A 21,760-nucleotide genomic window follows, 5' to 3' on the forward strand; every position below is an offset into this window, starting at 1 on the left:
TCCATTCAAAATTTTATTTAATTGTTGTCAAAATCAAATTCATTTACGTGCACTGTAGGACAACCACACTACCTAGTTTTCTCCGAAGTTATTATTTTAGATTCTAGAGGCCCAGTGCATGGATTCGTGCACCGGTGGGGTCCCTTGGCCTGGCCTGCGGAGACTGGGTGGAAACCAAACCAGCAGTCCGACATCCCCTGAGGGGTCCTGGAGTGCGAGAGGGCACTCTGCAAAGTTGCTGTGGCTCAGCAGCTCCTGCATTGAGCGTCTGCCCCCTGGTGGTCAGTGCTCGTCATAGCTACTGGCCAGTCGGCTGGTCGCTTAGGCTTTTATAAAGACATTTTTTTTTTAAAGTTTCCACAAATAAGACTAAATGTTTCGAATGAAAGCAAAACTAAAAGCCACACCAACTATGAGAATCAAATTTCATTTTAATTCCAAGTTTGGATTGTTCTTCTAATACCTATAACCTAAGTCATCAAAGTTTAGAAGTTTAAAGTTTAAAAATCTATTGGTGCACAACTGTTGAGACTGTGCCTTTGAAATAAGGTAGTCAAAGGCAGAAGAAATTTACTTGCCTAAGGTCTGTGCAGATCTCAGTTCTCAGGGTGTGAGACTAACTAGAACCTGGAACTTGCATTTCCTACCCTAGCCTTTCAAATGGCCATTTTCTTCCTTTTTTCTAATTTTATCCTATTTCAAACAATGTTGGCTGCCCAATTAGCATTTCTACATCGCATAAAGTCCTCCAACATTGTATTCAAATGATTATTCAAATACAGTATTTGTCAAGGAGGGTCTCTAGACTGTTTAGAAGTGGCCTGTATCACCAATTTGTTAGATTATTATCCAGAGAAGGCCAATGACAGGCTAGAACTTTGCAGAGAGAAGTCTGCAAGGCTAGGGCTCTGCTGTCCAGGTGGCCAAAAGGTGAAGGGAGGGGTGTGGGCTGGGTCCATCTTTCATGCTTTCTTGGCTCATCCCACTCTCTAGCCTTGCTTCTGACACCACATTAATTCAGTTGGTTTACAGGTAATTTAATTACCTGGAACCCTGGGCCTGTTTTGTTATACGTGGGGAACTGGGTATAGGTGCACACCACCGACAGCTGTCTAGGCTTGACAAAATATCAAATTCTGCATTTCTCCCACTACCCAGCTCTATTCTTCCTGTTGTCGTGGTGACCTGGCAGCCATGTTCTGAGCTTTCCTGCAATTATCTGCTCAACTTGAGTCAAAACTCCTTGATTTAACTTGATTCAGCATTCCAGGCCAAGAATTACGTGCTCAGGATAGTTTATAGGTGTCATTGCTACACTCTATTCTTGTGAGATAAAATGAGAAACGGGTAACTACCATATGACTTCTGGTTGACTGATTATAATTATAATTCTGAGCTCTATACAATCTTGCTTACTCTCTCACCCTGCATTTCTAGTAGGAAAAAAACCAACAGCATGCTCCATTTTCCATTGATCATATCAACAACAACTCCATTCTGAATAGCCATCGGGTGTCACAGTGTTACCCAGCCAATGCCATTAAAGTTGATTGATGGGAAAAAGGCTAACTGAAAATTGTGGAAATGACAGACGTAGTTCCCTCTCTCTGCAGCTCTGCTGCTCTGTTAGACGGGCAGAGCTACATGCACTGCTAGTAAAGAAACTTCAGCAATTTCACTTGCTTTATCATCGTCAATTTTTTAAAATCTTCGCATTTTAAAAGATTTGAAGAAGTATTTGTGAATAATTGCTTCGGAGGAGTAAGCCCTGGTTACTTCATGGAGATTCGAAATGACAATATTTCACATGGTAGAGAAACTGGTGATTTGGTCAAAGTAGCTAGCTAACAGTTTATGAGAGCTCCAGGACACATCCTACCTAGGGATGGATCCTAAGGGTCTAGAACAGGGGTCCTCAAACTACGGCCCGCGGGCCACATGCAAATACAAATGTTGTATTTGTTCCCGTTTTGTTTTTTTACTTCAAAATAAGATATGTGCAGTGTGCATAGGAATTTGTTCATAGTTTTTTTTTAAACTATAGTCAGGCTCTCCAACAGTCTGAGGGACAGTGAACTAGCCCCCTGTTTAAAAAGTTTGAGAACCCCTGGTCTAGAACCTCAAATGCATATTTAATCATCTTTACTTCAAAATGGCTTTGCCTGAACAACTAAGACTCAAGATGACTTGAAGCTCTTCTTGTTTATCCTAATAAGGCTCTATATTCAGGGCACAAGTTTCTTCAATATACAAGAACTGCATCAAAAAATGCTTAGTGTAAAATTTTCACTACTCTATCACAAACTTGAAAAGTTACTGATTCTCCTTCAAAGTTATAGATTTCATTTTTATAACAATAGCAACTGAGGGCAAAACATTAAAAGTGCTTGGTAATCATTCAAGGGAAACAATAAAACATTTACTATGAACAAGAAAGCTACTGTTGAAGTTTTGCGTAAGGATACATCAAACAGAAGTTACTGTTGTAAACTATAATGTTTAAGTATTAACCACAAATATTTTACTCTTTTAAAATTATTTCTGAAAGCTACCTGTTGCGCCCTAACTGGTTTGGCTCAGTGGATAGAGCGTTGGCCTCCGGACTGAAGGGTCCCAGGTTCGATTCCGGTCAAGAGCACATGCCTGGATCAATCCCAGTAGGGTGCGTGTAGGAGGCAGCCGATCAATGATTTTCTCTCATCACTGATGTTTCTATCTCTCTCTCTCCCTCTCCTTTCCTCTCTAAAATTAATAAAAATATATTTAATAAATAAATAATAAAAATAAAAGCTACCTCTTGACTTTTTCTTCTTTTTTCTTTGGGGGGTTGGGGATAGGGAGAGACTACACCAGGAATATAGCTATATTTTCTGGTTATATCATTAGTATTTCCAAAATATACATCAATATTTGTTTGCTTTCTCTATCAACTTTGCATTCCTAAAATTAGACTCCCCATCCCAAAATTCTCAGATCTAAATGATTCCTCTTTAAACAATTTTGTTTGCTGAGACTCTTGGCATTCAAATTTCGCCCTATTCAAAGGCTGTCTTGGTTTTTTTCCTGTAAATAAAAATATTTTCCATAAATCCCTCATTTCTACAATATATTTTATTTCCCTCCCACGCCCCCACCCCCCACTTCACCTGAGGACATGCTTACAGAGAGGAAAGGTGGAAGGGAGGGAGGGAGAGAGGGAGGGAAGGATATCAGTTGCCTTCCGTAGGTGCCTGACTGGGGATCAAACCCACAACCCAGGTATGTGCCCTGATTGGGAATCAAACCACAACTTTTAATGCACGGACAACATTCAGCCACCTGAGCCACTTCAGCCAGCCAGGCTCCACAATACATTCTTTATGTACAACTCCATGCATAAAAATACATATTTAGAAAGTTCCCCAAGTGAAATAATTATTTTAATCCTACCAATGTAAGACAAGAAATCAATATTTGCCCTTGGGGGTAAAATTCTTGCCTTAATAAGATGGACTTGAATTTTGACTAAATTTTGTATAAGAAGGAAATTAGATGATTTGACATCTGTAATCTTTTTTACACTCAACTAATCTATTTTACTACCGGTAAAGTAAGTCCTGGAAAGTCTTAAGTAACTTGCACAATAAGATCATGCAATGAGTTAATGGCTGACATGGGACAAATATCAAGGTTTAGCAATTCTCAATTCCATTTCAAAATTTTAAACTTATGATGGCCTCATGATATTTTAAACCACTCATGATCTGAGTCCTAGATCTAATTATCAAATACGTAACTATCACATAGAGCACCATGCTTAAAAAGCAACAAACTGTGTGTAAAACATGTTTATGGAGAAGGGCATGGGAGACTACTCTCAAAAAATATATTCATGGACTATTTGATAAAGTCAGGCTAGAAGAGCAAAGGATGGTAGTAAATAAATGTCATGCTCTAAAACTGAATTTCAGAGATAGTGTTCAGCATGATTTTTCTATGTTTCACTTTTCCCTGTCAGCTGTGAGCTGTTTCCAAGTGTGAAATCGCCTACGAGAGGAAGCAAAGCTGTCATTTGACATCTGGGAGCGTAGAGATTGGGATGTAGTAAAGAGCATGTTAGACTTCGTCAATTTATACATATATTCACCTATAAATTCTCAAGTCTAAAAGGTCCTCAAGCAAGACTGCTAAAAAAGACTAAGAAAAATATTTCCTTGACATTTTAGTTTATCTTAATATTTGAAATTTTATAACAAAAAATTATTCTATATTATGATAAATAGTTGCAATGATAAAACACACAAAATCCTTTGCGTGCCTGTGTATGTGCAAACAGAAATAAAATCAGAGTAACTACAAGGAAGTCCTCTGAAGAAGAATCAATTTACTCCAGTTTTTATTCTATAATCTCTCACAATGGAAAATAGAGAAGCCTGTCTAAAAGTCTCCTAATATAGCATCTAAAAGTCTCCTAATATGGAAACAAGACACTGTTATATTTGTATTGTCATGCTATACAATCTATTCCTACTTTGGGGACAATTTCTTTGCTCTTTTCTCTTCCTGAACTCCTTTCTGTTTCTCTGGTATGAAAGGAACCCATTTACCATGAATGATGTTTATTTAAAGTAAAACCTTTCTAGAGAGTCATCCTAGATAATCTAAGGATACAAAGTGAACCTAAAAGGAAGGGCTTCTACTTTGAAAACAGGGCTGGGTTTGATCAGTGAATTCGTATTCTCAAGACCCTCTTGATGGGCCTGCAGCTGCAGCCATTTATTTGCTGGCTTTTTCACAGATGTAGACAGAGAACGCTCCATGGTTTTTTGTCTTTCTGTTGTTAGATTTGTTTTCTTTAAAATAAAAAGTCGCAACTTTTTAAGCTTGTCAATATCAGACATCCTTGGCAGTATATATACATTGTTGAAATGGCTGTCTTTTTAAAATCTAAGACCACAAAGTTGGCACAAACCTATACTTAAATAACAGAAGGTGATCATTTGCATTTCAAAATTTATCTATCTTGCTTTTCCCCTCAATTAGACCAAAACATGTTGATTCACAGGTTTCTGTGTGTGTGTTTCTTTCTTTTTTTAAACTTATTTATAGAGCAGAATAATGGCCCCCCTGCTAGTTTGGCATTTGCTCAAGTTTCTGTCCATGTAAATCGAATCTGTTACTGGAAATTTTTTCTCAAAATATAAAGGCACATCATCCACAAGATAAAAAGATACATTGCTGATACTATAAAGTACAGGGCAGGTGGGTAATGTTTTTAGGACAAATACGTGATAAGGATTCCCAGGAGGGAGGAGTGGTAGGGGTAGAGGCTGCACACTGTTTAAACAGAAGTGAATCGTTTTCACCTTAATCTTATGACAACTTCACTTTCTAAGCAAACATCATCGGTTTAATATGCTTTAGAGTTACTTGGACAATAATATGAAGGTTAGCGATGGGAAATGGAAGGACAGGGAGGTGGGAAAGAATTAGTTAAACCCTTAATCTTTCTAAGGATAGATCAAAAGAGAACTAAGTACTCTATGTCCCCCTGTATTCACTGATTTGTGATTTTTATGTGTTGAAATACTAGTATATTATCATTACTCCCACCTCTTTGAGGGAAGGAGGAAAGCCTACTTGTAGTTTTTATCAGTAGGACTGCCCTTCAATTTTGAGATGCAGTAATTTACAAATTTTTGCTCTAATTCCCTTTGCATTGTAAGCAAGGGGCAGGAATACACAGACTTAACTAAATCCTATAACTCTCTAGATTTAAGATCATCTAAATTAGAACACTAGCACTACTTTTCAGTTAAGGCCATTATTGGTTTTATTTTATCCTGTTGATAAGACAAGTTAAAAAGCCCAAGGAATGAAGAGACTTTCCACATTGTTCAATGCAAGCCATAATACTAGGGCACTTTTGCAACTCACAAAGCTTGAAAGTACAATTCTTTTATGCAAATAATTAAAACAAAACCCTTCTTCAGACTACAGCTTGTTTTTAATGTTAGTGAAGGACAACCTGAAGATGAGAGCAAAAATCCATTAATGGTAGACTGCCACCTGCTGGTCAACTGTAAGAACTGTGATTTCTGGGAGGGGGGGGGAAGCTTAAAAAGTAGAACTTGGATACTGACTGATATATTAAATTCAGTATTTCAGAATACAAAACTGAAAGTTGTATCTATTAATAAGTGTGGTATGATTCTGTTCCACACATAAACTCTAGGAAGGTCAACATGCTATAACATAACAGTAAACATGACTGTACTTTAAATTGAAGAAAAATAATCTGCTGGAATGCCAAAGTACATACAACCCTACAGAGTTTCCAGTAAGAAAGTAACAACACTAACAGGAAATAATGAGTCAATTATAAACATTAAACAATGCTCCATAAACCTTTGGTTTTGATCTAAGGTTTATACTGCACTTGACTTCAAGGTTTAATAGGATTCTGCTTTTAAAAAATCCCCAGATTTAATTTTGATTCTAAAACCTCCAATTCATTATAACTAGTACATATGTTTATTTATACTGCTACCTAATATGTTATTTCTCACCAAATTAGAAAAGAGGAGAGTCTGTTAAAAAAAAAAAAAAAAGAAAGAAAGAAAGAAAGGAAGAAAGAAAGAAAGAAAGAAAGAAAGAAAGACCTAAATAACCTTTACAAAGTGATTTTACTCAAAAAACATTTTTGTTATCCCATTAACTAAATCATACTAATAAGGCTTCAAAAAACAGCATAATATGTATTTGAGAGAAACAAGAAAATGTAAGCATGCTCTACTGCCCCTAAAAAGACATAAAAATGAAGAGCCCTAATTTGGGAGAAGAAAGAGAGTAAGGTAAGAAGAAAATCCAAATCACTGTTTTTAGAACATAAGTTTTAGGATATTTGCTCTGCAAGTTGAAAAACTTTGAAATTCCCCACTACAGAAATCATTCTTAGTAACTAAAAACAATATAGCTCTTTCCATCCTAATTATAATCATTTCCCATTATGGAGGGAAACAATGTTAGCATCAATAATACACTGGTTAGCTAGTAAGCACTTAAACACTGTATTAATCAACAACTAAGCAGATCATGTCAACATAATCAGCTTGAACCTCCTTTGAAAGCCGGTGGGGTGACAAATGAAGACACTTTGGCTATCTAAAGAGGCTGACTATTAGGCAAAAGGTGAACAAACTTTGGATTCTGACAAAGAGAAACTAATTCAAATACAATTCATATGCTTAAGTGACCTGTAGTTTTTCAACAAAGGATCTGATACCCCTAGAAATAAAACTCTAATTAAAAGAATAAATACAGTAAAAGAAAGAGAAATATGTTATATCAAATATTTGACAAAAATAAGCTATTTTAAAACAAGAACATGCTTCCTAAAATTTCTCAAAATATAGAATGAGGTCTTTAAATTAAAATCTGCTCTAAAATGTGAGGTTGGCTCATCTCTGAAGTCACACCCTTCCATTTTTTTAAATTCTATATTTTATCCATATATTTAGCCTTAGGAATTTTACCCATTTAATCAATTACCTCTCACATCTTAATAAAAATCATCCATTTAAAGAGGCTCAGGGTATTTAAAGTTCTTTCTAAACACTAAGGAGTTAAGACATTTCTAACAAGAAGTACAAACACATCTAACAATACACACACACACACACACAAACTATGGATTATATAATGGTTTCAATTTCCTTTTCTGAAGGGTTAAGGAGATAACCAAATCCAACATATATGTAAACTGCTAGTGACAAATACAACTTCCATAAAGAAATGAGAGCTGCGGACTACTTTTGCAAGCGAAACATTGTAGGAGATGACTCTAACCTGGGGCACAGTACATTCTCTCTATGGCATCGCTGTCACAGGAATCTTCAACCTCACTCCACCTGCTAAAATACGTTAGCTGAATGTGTCCTAAAAACAAAACGACAGGAGAAATCAAAACATTTTTCTCTTCCATTTTCTGCAGAAGTGAACTGTAATTACTCCTTTTGTAGCTAAAAACAGTATCATTAAGAATAATGGCATCATTAAGTACTAGAAGCTATTACTGGGGGTGAATTTGCTGCACTGATAATGAAGCTCTAGATAGGAAATGAAGATACTAATTACAAGATAAAACGCCTACTCAGTTAATTGGAAGCAACAGCGAATAAAAAGAAATGCATTTGCAAAAGTTCCTGACCTCTATCATTCAATAAGATGTTGTTTGGGTTCAAATCGCGGCACACAATTCCCTCTCTGTGTAAAGCATCAAGGGCTACCACCATTTCAGCTGCCCATCTCTGAATGCAGCCCTCTGGGATGGAAAACCTGGAGTGTAGTGCTAATTTTTTATCAAGGTCCTCAAAAAGCTGATGTATCTCCTCGTCTCCTTCTAGTGTGAGCCCACTGGCTTCCTTAGTCGCAGAGTCTCTCTGAAATAAAGTCTGTTCCTCTTCAGCCAAATCATCAGCTTGATCTGTAAACAGCAATACTTCCTCACTTTTTAAAGTGTCCGTGTCTGCATTGTATTCGTTAGCACCTGAGAGTGGGTCAGAAGCAGGGAATACGCTTTCCTCTGTGTTGTCTGCAGTCACTGCCGACTCGACCACTCCAAGTCCTTGAAAGTTAGGTTGTGGGCTATGCATCAAGGAAATGTCTGAACTGCTATGATCAACAGCAGCTACAAATAACATCCCAGGACCCCCTTCTACACAGTGTTTCTCTGTTACACCATCAGATGGAAGCCTAGAGGGGTCACTCAGTTCTTCTGCACCTTCTTCTTCCTGTGCTTGGCACTGTTCAGCACTAAGCCTGAGGCATAAAACATCGGGGGCTTCCAATAGCTTACTTTCTATTATGCCGACATTAGTCTGTGTAAACTTAGTAGGTCCCATTGCTGCACCATCTTTTGTTGGTTCCAATTCACCAGGTAGGTTTACAAGAAGATCAGGCCTTCCTTCATCAGTACCACTGATATCATCAAAAGCAGCATCTTTAAAAGAAATAACTGGAACAGAGTCATCAGAGCCCCTGCTAATGGTGTCCTGAGCTATAGCCTTGCTTTCACTAATATTAAAACTCCTGTCTCCGTCTGAAAGAGTAAAAAATGGTTTCAAAGGCTCTGACTTTAGACTATACATTTTTTCTCCAAAATCAAGTCCTAGGAGTTCACTAGTGCTATCCTTACTGTCTATCCTAAAGAATTCCATGGAGCTGGTTTTAGATCTACTGAGGGAATCTGATGTCCTTGGAGAACTAACTGTTTCCAGGTCATCATTTCCAGGGAAGAATTTAAGCTCATGTGCCATCAGCTGGGTGCTGGGGCTGTCGCTGCCAGCAACAAGGTGCGTGGGGAAGCCTTCAACAGCTTTGGTATCAACACCATTTCCTTCAGTCTTCATGAAAGGCTCCTCATCCAGTGACCCTGGTTCAATCTTTTCTTGCCCATATTCATTGCATAAGGTTAAATAACTAGTAGTGCATTCTTCTTCTGAACTTGAGCCAGAATCTGGCCATTTGGGTGAGCTATCTTGGCCATCATCGTCTTGGTTGCTATCATCTTGAGAGCTCAGGGTAAGACTACTTTTCAGAGGCAGAACCTGAGGTGTGGGTCCAGCATCGCTTCCTCTGGATTCAAAGCTGCTGCTGTCCTGAGGACTGGAAGTTGGCTGTTGCAGGTGAACTTTCGTAAGTGCAGGTTTTTTCACTTCCTCGATGTCAAAGCTTTCTTCAGGACTTCTGTTGAGAAATTTACTGACATATGACCACAGTCTGCCACCTGTGAACAAGTACAACAACAAAAAAATTTTTAAGATCCCTAAATTAACAGTTATTTATTGAAGTCACTAGAAAAGCAAAAGGTATTTGAATAATCAACTAAGAGCCAGTCAATGATACCCATCCATTAATATATCCAGTATTCTGGAAGACAAGTATTTTAATAAAATGTCTTTTGTTATTGCTGACTGGTGAGTACAGTGTCAACATATCTCCTAATATCAATTATTTCTGAAATGACAACCTATTTCTTCCTTTGAAGGGAAATTAGTTATAACAAATACTAACATGAAATCTCACAGCTGACTTTCTGCTTTAAAGTTAAATATAATTTAGCTTTAGAAATAGCTGATTGTGTTCTGATTTGTTTATGTAATAATTTTTTCAAGCATAGCCCCTTGGTCAAGTGGAAATTCATAAATAAGTGCTGCTTAAAACTGTATACTTCACTGGTTAAAAAAAAAGAGTCAATAATATTATTGCATTTTAAAAATGCCCAGTCCAAGATTAGAGGGGAGATTTGGCATCTGGTATATAATTAAGCCATTATAAATGACATATTAATAATATTTTCCCATTTTCTCTCCTCCTCATACACATCATGTGTGGTATGAGACCAAGTAATGCAATTGAATATTAATTGGGCAGCCATTAATGAGGCAAGCTATTGTAATTCTAATTTTGTATTCTGATATATATCAGAAACCTATACAAACCAAAAACACAAAAATCAACTTTACATAAATCACAGAAATAAAATAAGCCAATGTTTTACCAGCAATACTTGTTAGGTAGCTATTTCACCTTATTTTTCATTTGTTTTGTTTTTACCATTAAAAACTAAACCTTTTTTGCTAATTAGAATCATTGATTAAATAAACTATAAGCATCCAAAACCTACCAAAGCTCTACTGACTAGAAACAGTATTACAAGATTAGTTAAATTTGATTCAGAAATCTTAAAAACAGTAATTGCAGAAGCATACTTTGTAAACATATAACTATAGCTTCCAAAAGTGAGAAATCATGTTAAAAATGAAACTCTTTATTAATATGGTGAAAGCAACTTTTTTCAGCACATTTTTAATGCTGTTATTAAGAATTACCATATTATCATACACCAAGGGTAAGTAAATATTAAGGAAAATAATCATTGACAGTCAATTACATGTGTAAAAAGGTCAATGGAAGCATCCAAAAACACTTTTTCTACTTCTCATTTCACTTCATTTAGAGAAATTTGATGAATATATAAAAAGCTCCCAATACTATGCCCCACATAGAGTACCTGCTCAATAAAGGGTAACTGTCATAATATTAATCCTAAAATACTCATGCATCTCCTCTACCAGTGATGTAGTTAAGTTTTCTTCCATTTTGATAATAGTTAGTGGTATAGGATATTATGGTGTTTAAATGTTACCTTCTCATTTTTCCTTAGCTAACTTTCTGTTCTCACTAGATTATACTTAGTTTTTCTTAGTTTCCCATATTAAAACTTAATTTTAAACATTCATATATGGCTTTGAAACTCACTCACTCATACAAGGAGCTATGCATTGGTTCCATCTTAAGTCTTTTGACAACAGTAACCACACCCTTCTTGTCACAAATAGCTCTACTGTGGCACACCAACAATAATGCCTAAACCTGAAGCTGGGATTCCTGTATGCAATCTTAAAAAATGATGAGTTATTTTCAATTCTCCTAGATGGTGACTACTGTAAGGACGGAACCACGTCTTTTTCATTTTGCACATGTACTTCCTACATAGTGCACAGGACATGACAGACAATGACATTGCAATGCTTGTTAACTCGGATGGCAACTCATCAGAAGGAGGCGTGCCATCAAAGCAGACAGTGTCTTCAGCATGACGTTCCAGGAATCAGCAGGAAACAGCATGTACTAAAGTTCCAGGAAAAAAATTCATTCATTCTTAGGCCAATTCCACCTGGATGAGCTGCTGAAATCTAAAATTCAAGGTGCTCAAATTCTTTCTTTTTGCCCCCCAAATCACTTCCTCTTTCTGACTTCTGAGCCATTCTGTCAGAAAAGCTTTGGACCAAATTTGGATTCTTTTCTCTTTCTTTTTTTCTCTATAATTTTCCAAGTCCTATAGGATCTACCCATAATGTTTCTCACAGTCCTACTCTTCTTTTAATTCCTTTGACCACTCTGTGTTTCTGGAATAAAGTTGTAGCTACAACTTAATTGCTACCACAACTGCTTCCAATTTAGCACAGATCTTATGAGGTCATTTTTCCATTCAAGAACCCAAATCCCCTCCACCTACTGAATGATGTACCAACTCCATAAAAATATTTGAAACTCTCAGTAATACAGTATCAACCCATAAGTTAATCCTCTCCCTCAACTCACTGCAAAATTCATCTGAATTCAAAATTCACATATAACCATGCTGGGCTTTCGTTCAAACTATACCTACCACTCAGAAGTTTCTTTCCTACTAGTTTCCCCAATATCTGCTTGTCAAAATCCCACTCATTCTTGAAGGTCCTTCAGAATTTGTTTTATTTCACCATTCTTTTTTATATCTCCTCATTGGATACAACTCCTATAATCTCTCTATCCTCTATACAACATTCTATTTCATATTAATAATACTTTTATGCTTTTATTATCTCCTTTACCAGACTCCAGGGCCTTTATAACTACAGGGAGAGAATTCTGTCTAGCATATAAAATAATAGGTATTAGAGTGGCTTATAAGGAGATAATATCTTTTACAAATTTTTGAAACCCTTTCAAGGAAAAAGGTCCCAAAATACCCTGTATTAATAATGTCATTATTTTTGATCATGTAATCTTCCTATTTTAAAACAAATATACGGTTCTATTGTTTAAAATTTTCAAATAAAGAAAAGAACAAGGAAAACAAAAAATTCAGAATATATAAATTATGCATAATCACTATGAACAATTAGTACATTTGTTTTCAGTCATTTTAGTCATGACTAACATCATTTCATAAACATTTTCTAATTTTCACGAGAATATGAACTGGAAGGCTATATATATATATAGCACAGGTATCATGATCTATCAATGAACACTTACGTTACTCCAGCTTTTGCTATTAGAATTAAAATAATAAATACTTTTACATACAAATACTTGGCATCTCTGATTATTTCATCAAAACAGAGTCCCAGAAATGAAAGTAGATCAATACTAGATCAATACTTTTAATACTTCTGATATGTGCTGTTATCCCCAGGACCTACTCCTACAAGCAATGTGAATTGGTGCCATCTTTATAGCAACTTGCTTATATTGGATATTAGCAAGTTTACCAATTTGGCTGATGAAATACGGCATCTTATTTAATTTCTATTCTTTCATTATTAAGTAAAATTTCTAAATGTATTTGCTGGCACTTATGGAATTTGTTCTTAGCCTAAACAAGTATCCAAATTATATTATAAAAACTCCGCATGTTTAAGCAAAATATAAATTGTTTTAGCTCTTCTCCATCCTTTCCTAGGTGCCCACTTAAATTTAATGCTCAATATGGAGCTACAGAAACAAACATGTTGGACCTATCACATACTTTTTTTAAATTACGAAATCATGGAAATCACGTAATTTACAAGAACACATTATTCCTACTGAAGTTTCTCACCCACAAAAACTGATTGGGCTTTCTTTTCTTTAGAGATAAGATCAGATCCAACAGACTAACATACACGAAGTCAATCTTACTGTTGTAACATTAAAAATATTAACCTTAAAAAAATCCTAAACCACAAAATAGAAATACCAAACATATTTATGCTTTTTAACACGTTAGGAATCGAAATGACACCTTTCTAAGCCCCATTGAAGCATATAAAATAGTAGATATTAGCTATTTTAAGCTATGAAAATAGTATTTTAAAAGGTTTAATTAAAACTCTTTGTATCTCATCAATTTTAATCTATTGGGGTTTGGGGTTTTTTTTGCAAGATTGCAAAGAAATCTGTTAAACTTAAATTTGCTTGACTAAAATTAGAACTTTAAATTAATATGTATGATAAAATATTGCTGGACCAATGATCAAAATCATCTTTTGACCCAGCAATTCTACTGAAAGGAATTTCTCCTAAAAATAGTTCTCAAAAAACAAAGAGATATCAGTAAAAGCACTAGAAACAATTTAAATACCAGTTAACAGGGGGTAACTAAATAAATTATGGTAAATCTATACTATCAAATACTTTGTATCTATTCAAAAAAGTTAGAGCAATACTTTCAAATATTTATATAGTGTTTACCATGTACCAGGGCCTGTTCTAAGTACTTTACACATATCAACTACGTAATCCTCACATCAGACCTATTGAGGTAGGTAATTATTATCACCCCTCTTTTATAGATAGAGAAACATAGGAACAAAAAAGTTAAGTAACTTGTCCCAAGTCATACAACTAGTAAATGGTGAACTGGCTCCAGAATCCTTGTTTTTAAGCATTACACTATACTACAGACCTATATACACTGAAAAGGAAAGCTGTCCAAGATACACTGTTAAGATGCGGGGAGAGGGATAAGCTACAAAACAGTATTTAAGATTCATTTATGTGTTGTTTTTTAAGCAGACAGGTACGGAATATATGTTTATACACACATGAAATTTCCCGCTATTTCTAGAGAATGAAACTTGGCATTAAAGTGAATAGGGAGGGAGAGTTTTAATTTTACTTTGTATACTCCTACATAGTTCGAATTAATTTCTTTAAATATTAGTTTTATAAACTTTTAAACTAGTTAATAAAAAGATAATAATTTCACTCCTTGGATCCCCAAATAACTTGGGTAGAAATTACTTCCCATCTCCCATCTATTTGGTGCACATTCAAAAGCTTTTCTAATCATTTTCTTTTAACCTAGTCATTTCATTTTTCCTCTGACTCAGTATTCAACAATTATACACTGAGCACCTTCCATATTCTAAGCATTCTGCTAAATGCTGGAATATGTATTATGAATATGATTTAATCCATAATCTTAGGAACTTAAAAAGTTTCAATAACACTCATGGCCTTTATTGAATACAATTACTTTCCCACTTTTTCTTCCTTAGAGTCAAAGTAAGAGATTCATTAACAGAAACGAGCATTTTAAACCTCTCTCCTAAAATCTCATCTGGTATAACCAACTGCCTACTCCATACCACCTAGATTTAATAAGCATCTCACACTTACATGTCCAAACTAAATCTCTGATTGCTCCCTCTACATCTGCCTCTCCCCCAGCTTTCCTATCTCAGTAAATGGAAACTCCATTCTTTCAGTTATTTCAGCCAAAACCCTGGAGTCATGCAAGGTAGAATCATGTTAGTTCTATCCTCAAAATATATTCGGAATCTAATAATCACTTCTCACCACCTCCACCATTAACATTTTGTCCAACCTCCCATCATTTTCACCTGGATTGCTGCAACAACTTCCAAACTGGTCTGCTTTTGCCTTTGTCCTTCTATATTCTATTTTCTACAAAGCAGCCACAGTGATCCCCATCTTGCCACAATGCCCCCCAATAACTATCTATCAATAAAAATCAAGTTCTTAAAGTGGCCTACAAGACTACACAGGATCTGCCCACCTGTCTCCCCATCTTGCTAGGCTCATTTCCTGCCACTCTTCCCATTCTACTTCCACCACAATGACACTCCTGCTTCTTGTACACTAAGTGCACACTCTTGCCTCCAAGCTTACGTACTATTCTCTCTTGCCAGGATAATGTTTCCTCACATATCCACACTGCTCCCTCTCTCACTTCCTTCAAGTTACTGGCCAAATATCCCTTCTTACTAAAGGGACCACTCTATATAAAATAGCAACCCCTACCTCGCCTTTTTGGCATTCCCTTCCTTTATTTATCTCCATCTGACATATATTTACTTAAGTATTTGTTTACTGTCTGTCTGGCTTTTATAATATAAGTTCCATGTGGGCAGCCTTCATCTATTTTAGAACTAAGACTGTATACCAGTAAGCATGCAATACATTTCTGACTGAAAGAAAGAAAGTCAGTCAAAGAGACTAATGTGAATTATGAACAGTTTTTTGTAAGCAGAGGGAAACTAAAGCCACAAATCATAAATATTCAAATATTCATATTATGAAAAAACAACTGCTCATTTACTTTTTCAGTAATAGTTTAGCCAGCATATGAAAGTGACATTTGTATGCTATATGCACAACTTCCTAATTCACAGAGATAACAAAGAAAGTACCACAAATATGTAAAAGGTAGCACGCAGTCCATCATCTAGTTCACTTGATTGCTCAAGCCAAATCCAAGAAATTGCCATAGATTTTTCTCTCCCAAAATTTATTTTATTACAGATGCCATGGACTCTAAGTATCTCTGCTAGTAGGCTAGAAGGCCATGCCATCATAATTTCTTGCCTGAGACTACTCTATTAGCCTTCTCACTGCTTCTTGTCTTATCTTTCTACAATCCATTCCCCACACAACAAAGTGATTTTTTTTCTTAATGTAAATCTGTTCTGACCACTGCTTCAGGTGTCCAATGTTTCCCAATGCACTTCCTTACTCTGTCAAAGAAGTCTCCTGCCTGCTTCTCCCATATTCCACTATTGCCCTCACCTACTACACTACAACCAAATGACCTCCTTTCTTTTCCTCAAACATTTCAAGTTTGTTTTTGCCTTCAGTTTCTTTCACTGATGCTGTACCTGGAATGTGATTCCCCCTTCCATCCAAATGGTTACTTCTTCTGTCATTCAGAATTCTTAAATGTCACCTGGACTTCCCTGACTACCTACTCTAAAATAGTCCCCCAGTCCTTATCTACTGGATCTCTCACTGTTAAAGATTAGTATGGTATTGCCCAGCCAGTGTGGCTCAATGATTGAGGATCGAGCTACGAACCAGGAGGTCATAGTTTGATGCCCAGTCAGGGCATATGCCTCAGTTGTGGGCTCGATCCCCAGTGGGGGTCGTGCAGGAGGCAGCCAGTCAGTGATTCTCTCTCATCATTGATGTTTCTATCTCTCTCTCCCATTCCCTTCCTCTCTGAAATCAACAGATAAAAAGTAAAAGGTTAGTATAGTCCTTATTATTATCTAATATTCTCATACTTTTAGTTTTTCTGTTTGACTCTTCACAAGAAGAATGTAAGTTTCAAAGGGATAGGCTCTTTTCTTGTTTTGTTCACCTAAACATACTCAATAAATTTGTTGAATGTTAAATGAATCCAGAGTCCCAATTTGTACTATAGTTTAATATTTTTGCATTATAAAATCTTCTTAAAATTAAACAATAGACACCTAAGAAACACAGTAAAAAGAGGTTCCCTACCCCTAAATCCTATATAATAAAAGGCTAATATGCAAATTGACCAAACAACCAGTCGCTATGACGTGCACTGACCACCAGGGGCAGACGCTCAACACAGGAGCTCCCCCCTGGTGATCAGTGTGCTCAGCCAGAAGCTGGGCTTATAACTGGCGAGTGCAACAGCGGTGGCAGGAGCCTCTCCCGCCTCCACAGCAGTGCTAAAGATGTCCAACTGCCAGCTAAGGGACCTAAGCCAGCAGTCGGACATCCCCCGAGGGCTCTTGGAATACGAGAGGGCACAGGCCAGGCTGAGGGGAACACACACACACACACACACACACACACACACACACGTACACAAATTTTGTACACCAGGCCTCTAGTGTTTACATAATCCAAGACAAATTCTATGGTCATGTGACCATTCAAATTCAGATATGGTCAACAACAAAGGAAAATAGACTCGGTAAAGATAATCTAAAATAGTGGAAAATTTGAAAACTATTATGTCTATGTCTTTAATTCAGATTATAAAGGCTTTCTATAATACTGCAATAAATTCAGTTGAAATATCAGCTTTAGAGTAGAAAGGAAGGTGAGAAAATGGCCGAAGAAAAACTGAAGTATAAGTTGAAGAAGCAAGAGAAGAACAGGAAGAGGAAGTTGTAAATAGTAGGGGAAAAATAGGATTACAAATTTGCCACAGATAATCTCCAACATGAATAATCCACCCTGGGTAATAGAACATTGACTATAATTACATTCATCCTACTGACCTTGTTCTAAATTATTATGGATTATTACTGCACAAGTTATTTTTGTTCCACACCAGAGGTGGTTGTATTCCGCTATCAGATGACATGACCTCTAATTCAATAATGTCTGTAATGCACTGGTATCCTCAGATAAAAGCTGTCTATAATGTCTGAACAAAGGTGAATTAGTTATCCAATTCACACACGCAATTAACTCTCTTAATACCTGAGAGACCATGAAGCCCCTTCTGAATTTCCTATTAAGTACCACATATGGAGGTCTTCCCTCCATCTGTAGTTATCTTGTGCTGTACTTCATAATAAACAATATTAATAGTTTGCTGCCATCAAAAATCTTGCATTAGTTCTTATAAGAAACCTCATTCTGCAAAGCAATCACTCATTTTCCTGGGAAAATGCATTAAATTCAAATATTATGCCTATTAATAAAGCACAATAGTTCCCTATTCTCAGTAATGTAAAAATAATAATAACACCTTCATGAAATACAGAAAATGTAGTATTTTCACCATTTTAAAGAACACCTCTTAAAAGCCAAAAGGCAATATTTATACTGTGGATTTATATTTATAAGCTGTATTCAGTTATTTTTAAGAAAAAAAAAATTTTAATTCAGGCACTAAAGGGCAAAAACAAATCAAAACATAGTCTTTTTGCCACCTGTTCCCTCTACTCAGAGATGAAATTTCACAAAGAGTTTGAAGGTAGAGTAGTGTGCTTCTCTCTGTCTTGTCCCCATATGTGATGCCAATGGCTGTATTCGCAAAAACCCAGATTAGAATATCTAGGTCATGTCAAATGTCAAGCAAATACCGGGCCTTCTAAAAAGGGAGGTAATTAATTAATTCTTCAAGGGACGCTTTTTATTTTAGTCATCTAACATTAATGTATCCTTTCAGCAGAGAACAAGAGAACAAAATAAAATCTGTACAATTAAACCTGGCTCTCTTAGCACACATTTCCATCCTATCAGATCAAGTCTAGGAGAAAGCAAGGAGTTAAATATATCAGCAGAACGATCCTATAGCTCCAATGAAATCTGCTGCTCACCTGGGTTTTCATTTCCCCTCCCAACTCAAAGTAGGCAGGAAAGGCAGAGGAAGAAGACAACAGTTTCTTATGTGTGTTTCATATGTTTTATCCGTTCGTGTAATGACAGATGGACATTCTAAAAACCAAAAAACTAAATAGGTGACATTCCTGGCTCCAAAAAAATTTAAAGTACAAACCAACCTTCTGCATGCTGCAGCACAAGAAATACCGACTCCTCAGAAATGATGTACTTGTGCAGACACACCATGTTGGGCACACAGCGGGGGATGATGGTCTTTCTGTTCCTGCTATATTCACTGCTTTTCCTTAGACCCTGACAGAGAACAAAAAGGTCAGTTGTACCCTCAGTTGCCTTTGGAGCCTGCTGTGCTCTGTGTTTATCAACCAAACTAATCTATCCGAGTTACTCTGGGCTTCAGAGAAACCACTCATCTGCTGCTCTATGCCCCTCAGTCCCTGGAGGCTCTGCTGATGGCATCTGGCGAGAATCCAGAGAACAGAAGATGCCACAAAGCTGCCATTAAAATCAATTATGTGGGTCAGTGTTTTTATTAGAGATGCTCTCGAACTAAGTCATCAGGATCACACACAGTTATTTCTCTATGACCTTTTCTTGAGTTTTATTTACTTGTGTATATCTTTAAAGCAGTAGACATTGTGAGATCAATTCGAATTCCTGAGACACAAAAGGTATTCCTAGATTAAACAGGCAATTTTAAAGTTCTATTCCAAAAAAGCACAAAGATCATTTTAGTTTTCTCCAAAGGAGCAGGTGTGTGTAGTTTCTAGTGTCATACCTTGGTTTAAAAATCTGGGGAAATGCCAGTGATAAAATATATTCATAAAAAGAAATTTGTTTCAGTATATGTCAATGTGATCTACTGCCATGCATCAAAAAAAGAAATATAAAATTAATATGAAATTGATTAATTCTGGATGCAGTGGAAATGCTTAAATTGGGATATTTGTAGAATATGTACTGTCACAATCCATTTCAAATACAACTTAGAAATTTTAAAACTGAGAGGATTTTCCTTCCTTATTCATTTAGTTACAAATGGAGTTATATAGAGAATCAAAACAAAAATATAAAAGAAGGCCAGGGATGTAGATAACACTTTCCCAAATATTTGTTATAAAGACTTTAAGGTAAAATGTCAGCACTTAATCATAATCAAAGGTTAAATGGTATATGGTCTCCACAAGTTATACAAGAAGTATTAGAGGTGAATTTAAACTGTACATTATACATTTAAACAACATGAAATGAGTCAACTTATCCAAATTATTTCCTCCATACTCTATTACCTAAAATGCTTGTTAAATGTATGCGATGGAAGGACAAAGGATAAGATAAATACAGATCATCACAAATATAAATGAACATTCCAAATAGAACATTAAAACACCCAGGAAAACAATATTATTTTTTTTCTTTCAGAGCACAATTTGAAAATAAATTTCAAGATCATTAAACATATAAATAAAACTTTAAAATTACTTTAAAAATTAAATAAATAAACATACAAATTCTACTTACTTTTAAAATGAAGGTCTGTTCTGTCCTTGTGTCCATTACAAGTAAAACCTACATAAAAAATATAAGTAATAATTTATTCACAATACAATGCAACATTAACTCATAACTTTTTAAAACTACACTTTAAGGGTTTGGGGGAAAGTGCTAAATTGACTCCACAAAAGATTGTTAACTTCTGAATAGATTTTTGTTGTTGTTGTTGTTAAGGCACCAAATCACAGGATTAAAGTAGTCTTACCTAAAGGTTTTATTATTGTTTTCTTTCTAAAAATGCCATATTTTAGAAACATTAGTGTTTCCTAGATTTACTTTAAAATATATTTCTTAAAAGTGAATGAAAAATTATTTTAGACATTACTTTAGAATTTTTTTCTCATGAAACATTAGTTAAGAAGTAAAAAAAAAAAAACCAAAAAAACTTTTATAGTAATTGCCGAAATCTCGATTTTCTCCCTAAAGCCCCTCATGTAGCCACTTGCTATTATAATGTGATCTCAGTAACTCAAGCTCCAGTCTGAGGCATCCTTATGGTCCCACTTCTCCATCCTGGACTCATCCTAACTCAGTGATGGCGAACCTATAACACGCGTGTCAGAGGTGATACCCAAACTCATTTTTTTGGTTGATTTTTCTTTGTTAAATGGCATTTAAATATATAAAATAAATATCAAAAATATACATCTTTGTTTTACTATGGTTGCAAATATCAAAAAATTTCTATATGTGACACAGCACCAGAGTTAAGTTAGGGTTTTTCAAAATGCTGACACACCGAGCTCAAAAGGTTCGCCATCACTGTCCTAACTCCTCTTTTGCCCTCAGCAAATTCTGTTAGCCTTATCTTCAAAATGTATCTAGAACTGAAGTGTCTCACCACTTCATGGCTATTTCCCTAATCCAAACAAAGACACACCTGGATTAGAACAACTGCCTTCCCAGCAGATCTCTCTGCTTCCATCTTTGCTGCCCTTGGTCTGTTCTCTAAATAGCAGGCAGGGTTTTCTTTTTAAAACAGAAGTAGATCATGTCACTCCTCTCATTCAGATGAAAGACCTAAGTCCAAAAGATGATCTCAAGACCCCTCATGAGCGCACACACTGCCACTCAAACTCCCGACTCCCCACCCTCTTGATAGATGTAAGGAGCGAAGAGAGATACAAAATTATCCTACCATTTTAATATTTTATTATTAAATAAATAACCAGAGGTTGGCAAACTTTTTCTATAAAGAGACAGATAGCAAATATTTTAGCTTTGCAGGCCCATGCAGGAGGTCTCTGCTGCAGCAATTCAACCCCACGTTGTAGCACCAAAG

General features: G+C 35.9%; 1 protein-coding gene across 1 annotated transcript in view; it reads right to left on the reverse strand.

Moving 5' to 3' along the window:
- RPS6KC1 (ribosomal protein S6 kinase C1) overlaps positions 1 to 21,760 on the reverse strand; it is a 134,571-nt gene that overhangs the window by 18,963 nt on the left and 93,848 nt on the right. Inside the window, exons 9-12 of the mRNA XM_081112762.1 lie at positions 20,446 to 20,493; positions 19,086 to 19,218; positions 8,189 to 9,766; positions 7,828 to 7,917 (exon numbers count right to left, since the gene is read on the reverse strand). Of these exons, the coding sequence (XP_080968888.1) occupies positions 7,828 to 7,917; positions 8,189 to 9,766; positions 19,086 to 19,218; positions 20,446 to 20,493 (1,849 nt within the window). The remainder of the gene's footprint in view (positions 1 to 7,827; positions 7,918 to 8,188; positions 9,767 to 19,085; positions 19,219 to 20,445; positions 20,494 to 21,760) is intronic.

The sequence above is a fragment of the Myotis nattereri genome, assembly GCF_964212035.1.
Source record: "Myotis nattereri genome assembly, chromosome: 18".
NCBI classification, from domain to species: domain Eukaryota; kingdom Metazoa; phylum Chordata; class Mammalia; order Chiroptera; family Vespertilionidae; genus Myotis; species Myotis nattereri.